At 35.9% G+C, this 6,000-nt stretch overlaps 1 protein-coding gene across 1 annotated transcript in view; it reads right to left on the reverse strand.

Moving 5' to 3' along the window:
- The window catches only part of vclb (vinculin b), a 30,541-nt gene extending 24,913 nt beyond the window's left edge, over window positions 1-5,628 (reverse strand). Inside the window, 1 exon segment of the mRNA XM_016285522.1 lies at window positions 5,330-5,628. Within this exon segment, the coding sequence (XP_016141008.1) occupies window positions 5,330-5,497 (168 nt within the window). The 5' untranslated portion in view covers window positions 5,498-5,628.
- Between the last annotated feature and the right edge of the window lie 372 nt (window positions 5,629-6,000).

The following is a 6,000-nucleotide window of genomic DNA, read 5'->3' on the forward strand; positions in this document are numbered from 1 at the left end:
AAAGTCATTTAAAATAATTCAACTTAAAATAAAACAAAAATAATTTAAAATAATTAAATTCATTATTAATTAATACAAAATGTAAATAATTAAAATTAATTAAAATAAATACAAATGCAGAAATTTAAATGAATGAATGAATTCTACATTGCTTCCACTATATGCCAAGTCTTATAAAGTCCACTAAACAAAATTTTAAATAGTTCTTTCCTAAAATATTCCTCTTAGGTGAAGCTCATAAATCTTGTTTGCACTAATGTTAAATTCCAAAATGATTCCATTTCCATTATTTCAAGCATTATTTGAAATTGTAATATCAGTTAACATCTGGAGAAGACAAAAACAGCTCTAAACAAATATGTGGCTAGATTTTGATGTGAGAGACAACAGCAGATGCACTTTTCACTGGAGGAAGCGTTATTATGGATTATGGACTCATTTTCGACATCTTAAAGATGGATTGTTTCAGCTTTTGTCTTCTCCAGATGTTAGCTGATAGACTGGAGTGCTGTGGATTACTTGTGGATTATTGTGATGTTTTTATCAGCTGTTTGGACTCTCATTCTGACGGCACCCATTCACTGCAGAGCATCCATTGCTGAGACACTGATGCAATGCTACATTTCTCCAAATCTGATGAAGAAACAAACTCATCCTAATCTTGGATGACCTGAGGGCGAGTAGATTTTCAGCTAATTTTCATTTTAGTCTCAGCTATTCCTTTATGTTTTTTATTGCATCATACATAAACATGCATGCAGTCTAAGTATGTGACGCAATGCTTCACGAAGACAACGCTCTGTTCTTTGCAACAATTTCCGCTTCTAAGATAACATCTTCTCTAGGATTATAAACTTGTTGTGACGTCTGTCTATAGTTATATATAGGCTAAATCAATGTCTTTATGGAGCAAACAAATGGGATTTTTACCTCTTGAACCTACTGTTGCACTCTATGACATTGTAAAGCATGTGCATCATATCATGACGTAGTTGTCGATAACCAGCACTAAAAGAAGTCAAGGCACTTCACAGAAACAAGAAGTCAGTCTTTAACTGGACTCTGAGTTATCCTGACGCCAATCCAACCATTTCAGGCTCGACAGGTTTGTAAACCCTTTCAACTAACCTCATAAACCACAGCCATCCTCACTAACCAGAACATAATCCATTCCTTTCCGCATACAAAAGCAATCATTTATCTGGCACCCAAACAACGCTCAGTGATTGATATGAAAACTCTGAGAGCTCTGCTCTCGTTTCCAAACCTGACGTTCCTCCTAAAGGGTTATTTAGGACACATTATCTCAGCGTGTAATTAAACTGCTTTCCCCGACTACAGGCTGATGAGAAACCTTCCCTCACAGTCTGTGCTGGAGTGAGTGCTGAGGAACAGTTTAGTGACTAAAAACCCTCTGCTCTGCTCTGCTCTGCTCTGCTCTGCTCTGCTCTGCTCTGCTCTGCTCTGCTCTGCTCTGCTCTGCTCTGCTCTGCTCTGCTCTGCTCTGCTCTGCTCTGCTCTGCTCTGCTCTGCTCTGCTCTAATGCCCTATGAATTTTTTCCACAATTTCTGTTTTATTTATTTATTTTCATTTCTGGATTCTGTTTTAACAGTTAAATTACATTTTATTAATCAAAAAGCACGTCTAATTTATTAAAACGTATGCAATCTAACAACAATTGATTAAAAGTTTAACAAAAACTACATTTTAGAGCCTGTGAAATCCACTTGATTGTTTTTTTTTTCCATTAAAATTTTTCTGGATTCTGTTTTAAATTAAATTAAGTTTTAGAAATCAAAGGCATGTCTAATTAATTTAAACTTATACAAACTAATAATTCAAATGTATACAGTTTAACAAAAATTACATTTTTAGGGACCTATGAAATCAATGTAATTTCTTTCCCAAAATCTGTGTTTTCTGCTTTAATTTTTCTGGATTCTCTTTTAATGATTGAATCAAATTTTAATAATCAAAAAACTGATTTGTGGTATCTTTCATGTGCGTTGATGAATGTTTAAAGTAAGAGTCGTGTAAGTCGTGTGCTTGAGCTGATGCTGTGAAAGATCACATTTCAGTCTAAAGCAACTTCCTGCAGAAGCTTTCTAGAAAGAGAATCAAGTCTAAGATCTCCACTGTGATTAAACCGCTGATCTTCCATCATGTTTTTAGAGCTGGAACAAGGTAAATAAACACAGCTCCCTTCTCCTTTGGTGCCTGTATAAAATGCTTTCTTCTAAAAGAAATCTCCTAAAATAAGAAGTGAAGGAGTTCATGACCTTCGGCAGCAGTAGTGTTGCCTAATCCAGCCGCATTTCTCTCATTTCAAACGCTTCTCTTGTAGTGTAGGCAGGAGGTTTGGTCCGTGTGGTCTTGAGAAATGTTCAGCCAGCGTCTGACCCTTCAGCCTCTAACAACTCAAGACAGAGATCCTAAAGCAGACAAGGAGCCGCACGTTCCCAGCACTGACCACAGAATATGTGCGGTTACGCAAAACATACAAAACATCCTAAACTCACTGACTTCTGACTTCAAGATCAAAAGATGGATAAAAGGAAATTAATTCATTATGTAATATTTGTAAATATAATTGCAAAATATTTATAAAATATATATTTTAAATAAATATATTATAAATATAAAAAATATTTATATCGCATAATTACTTTTTAAATCATTTATTTTGATTTTTTTTATTAATTGTTTTTTAATTATTTTAAAATAATGTTTTCAAACAATTACGTTTTATTATATATGTTTACATTTTTATTTTATTATTGTACTTACATGGTTAAAAAGAATTAATGTTATGTTTGTAAATATAATTGCAGATTTTAATTGCATATTCATTAATATTCTAATATTTAAAATGATTAATATTATATATTTACTTTTATTTGAAATAATATAATTTTTTTAACAATTACTTTTTATATGTATACATTTTTATTTTATTATGGTTGGCTGTTAAAAATGAATACTGATGTTTATTTTTTATTCAGTTTAATTAGCAGCCTCATGTCATTCTTTATGACTGATAATGTTCTCATTTCACAGAAAGAGCTCTGTCTGAGGAGTCTCTGCATTCTGTCCTGGAGAGTCACTCTGAATAATTCACTAGAGTTCATTCAGGATCAAAACATAAGTTCTATGAAGCACTCTGAGCTCTGATATCCCATCTCAACTACACTAAACACCACTAACAAATCAAATGAAATGACACATAAATAAATAAAGGAAGAATAAAGCAAAGAGGAAGGAAGATGAGAAATATATGAGGGAGAAAACAGAAATAAGACAAGAAGCGTTCAAACACGAGGGTGGGAGGAACAAAGCTTTTATATCGTACTATATTGAGCCTCATGCTGGAAAGTGCTCAGAAAATCTCAGATTAACCCGAGACGAAGACGAGTGACATTTTAAACCGCAACGGCGTGAAATATCTGAGAAAACAACATCCTCTAAAGCTGCACAGACAGGAAGTGTTTGACAGGGTGGGGTCACATTTACACATGCAGTCAGATTGAGACACCTTTAGATGTCTAAACAACTCATTACCTAATTTTACTCAACTCTCAGTTTCTCAGCTTTAGTAGATATTACGTTACTGTGACACAGACTCAAGTCAGATTAAAAGGAACAAAAACCACTGTCCGTGTTATTTCAGGAGTCTAAAGTTAACTCTGGACAGCTGCTAAGAATAACTGAAGAGCAGCAGTGTGTTGATGAATTTACAGGCTTCTGAAGGTTTTGTTTCTGTTTTAGGTAACCACACACACACACACACACACTCACACACACACACACACTCACACACACACTCACGCACACACACACACACACACTCACACTCACACTCACACTCACACTCATGCACACAGACACACTCTCACACACATGCACACATACACACAGACACACACACACACACATACACTCACTCACACACACACACACACACAGACACTCACGCACACAGACACACTCTCACGCACACGCACACAGACACACTCACACACTCACAGAGACACACTCACACGCACACAGACACACTCACACACACACTCACAGAGACACACTCACACGCTCTCACTCACACGCACACAGACACACTCACACACTCACAGAGACACACTCACACACACACACACACACACTCACAGAGACACACTCACACTTACACACTCTCACTCACACACACACACACACACACACACTCACAGAGACACACACACACACACACTTCTGCAGAATCTCTCCAGCACAGACTTCTCTTCCTCTGTTTAAACACACAAGACTGGAGAGACTGACAGCAGATCAGATCTGTCATAATGTGAAAACCAGGGTCAAAAATTAACTAGGGCTTGAGGTCACCGCAACTGAAAGCAACAAAAATAATTTTGAATTTTTATTAATTACAGATGTTTAATTTATTAAAATTTAAATATATTATTTTATATAAATACTATAAATACAGAAATGTTTATATCACAATTTCTTTTTAAATAAACTGTTTTGATCTTTAAATCATTTTAAATAATAATTATTATTTTATTTTATTATTGTAATTATGGTTAAAAATAATGAATGTACTATTTGTAAATATAATTGCATATTAATTAATTTAAATGTTAATATTTAAAATTATTAATATTATACATTTACTTTTTAAAATAATTTTTTTAAAATCATTTTAAATGTACATAATATTTCAAATTAATGTTTTTATTTATTTTTATATGTATATAATTATTTATATACAGTTTTTTGTAAATCTATAACTAATATATATATATATATACCAGAACCACTTTTGGTTCCCCAAAGAACCTTCCAGCGGACAGTTAAATGAACCATTTTTCTTGATGCATCAAACATTTTAATGAAGATTTTCCACTATGAAGAGCCTCTTGTAGAATATGATGTTAAGACTTCTTTAGATGCCAATAAAACCTTTCTTTTTAAGAGTGAAGCATTGATTCGTGTACTTTCATTGTGTAACCTTGAGCAAGACAGCTCGCCTCATGTTCCTGAAGGGGAGCGAACATGCAATGTTGGCATAAATCATCAGCTGAACGACTGGTTTCACTTTTTTTGGTCAGATATGGGATGCATTGAATGGCATGTCGTGGCGCAGCGGGGTTTCAGGGGGCAGGGCGAAATCCAAGAGGAAAAGGCGGAACTCGGTTTGGATCAAAGCCAGAGAACTTCAGGAAACTTCCGCGGATACATTAACACCAAACAACGATACTTTACATCCCCCTGAGAGCTTTACATGTGCATTCGCGCTTAGCTTAGAGATGAGAGCAAAACCCCCGAAGCTCTTACCCGGACCAGGTTGCTGACAGCTGCCTGCACAGCGGCCACAGGAGCGGTGAGATCCGGGATGGCTTTCCCGTCCACCTCTCCCTCCTCATGCATGATGACCAGATGAGAGATCTGCTGGGCCACCGGCTCCAGGATACTCTCTATCGTCTTCGTGTGAAAAACCGGCATGATGAGCACTTAAGAGAACGCAAACTCTCTTTCCAGATGTGTATCCAGACTCCCCTCTCCGTATCCGAGCGCCGAGACTATCCCCCTCAAGAGCACACTGACTCTCCTTCGCGCTACTAACTAACCATCGCGGGAAGCGACTCGTCTAGCGAATGAATCGTTCGTTGGAGTCGGTTCTTTCCAGTTCGCGCTTCACGAGTCAACAACTCACTGAATATGACAACATGTTTGACATTTATTCTGCTTTTTGTGACGGGTAAATTTAATTAGTAAATAGTCTAAGTGTAATAATATGTTTTTTTTCGTTGTTGTTTTTTTTATATTGAATTTTTGCAGACATATAAAAAGGTATTATAGAAGAAAAACAAGAAACAAAACTTAACAACAAAGAACCCCTCCACCCATAACCCACCCCAAGGGCCACCGAAATAACACGACAACAAAAAAGGATATCAAAAAGCAACAGACAATACAATAAAGTCTAATCAAATGAACCCCCCATA

Source organism: Sinocyclocheilus grahami, unplaced genomic scaffold (genome assembly GCF_001515645.1).
Source record: "Sinocyclocheilus grahami isolate Dianchi unplaced genomic scaffold, SAMN03320097.WGS_v1.1 scaffold198.1, whole genome shotgun sequence".
Classification (NCBI taxonomy): Eukaryota; Metazoa; Chordata; class Actinopteri; order Cypriniformes; family Cyprinidae; genus Sinocyclocheilus; species Sinocyclocheilus grahami.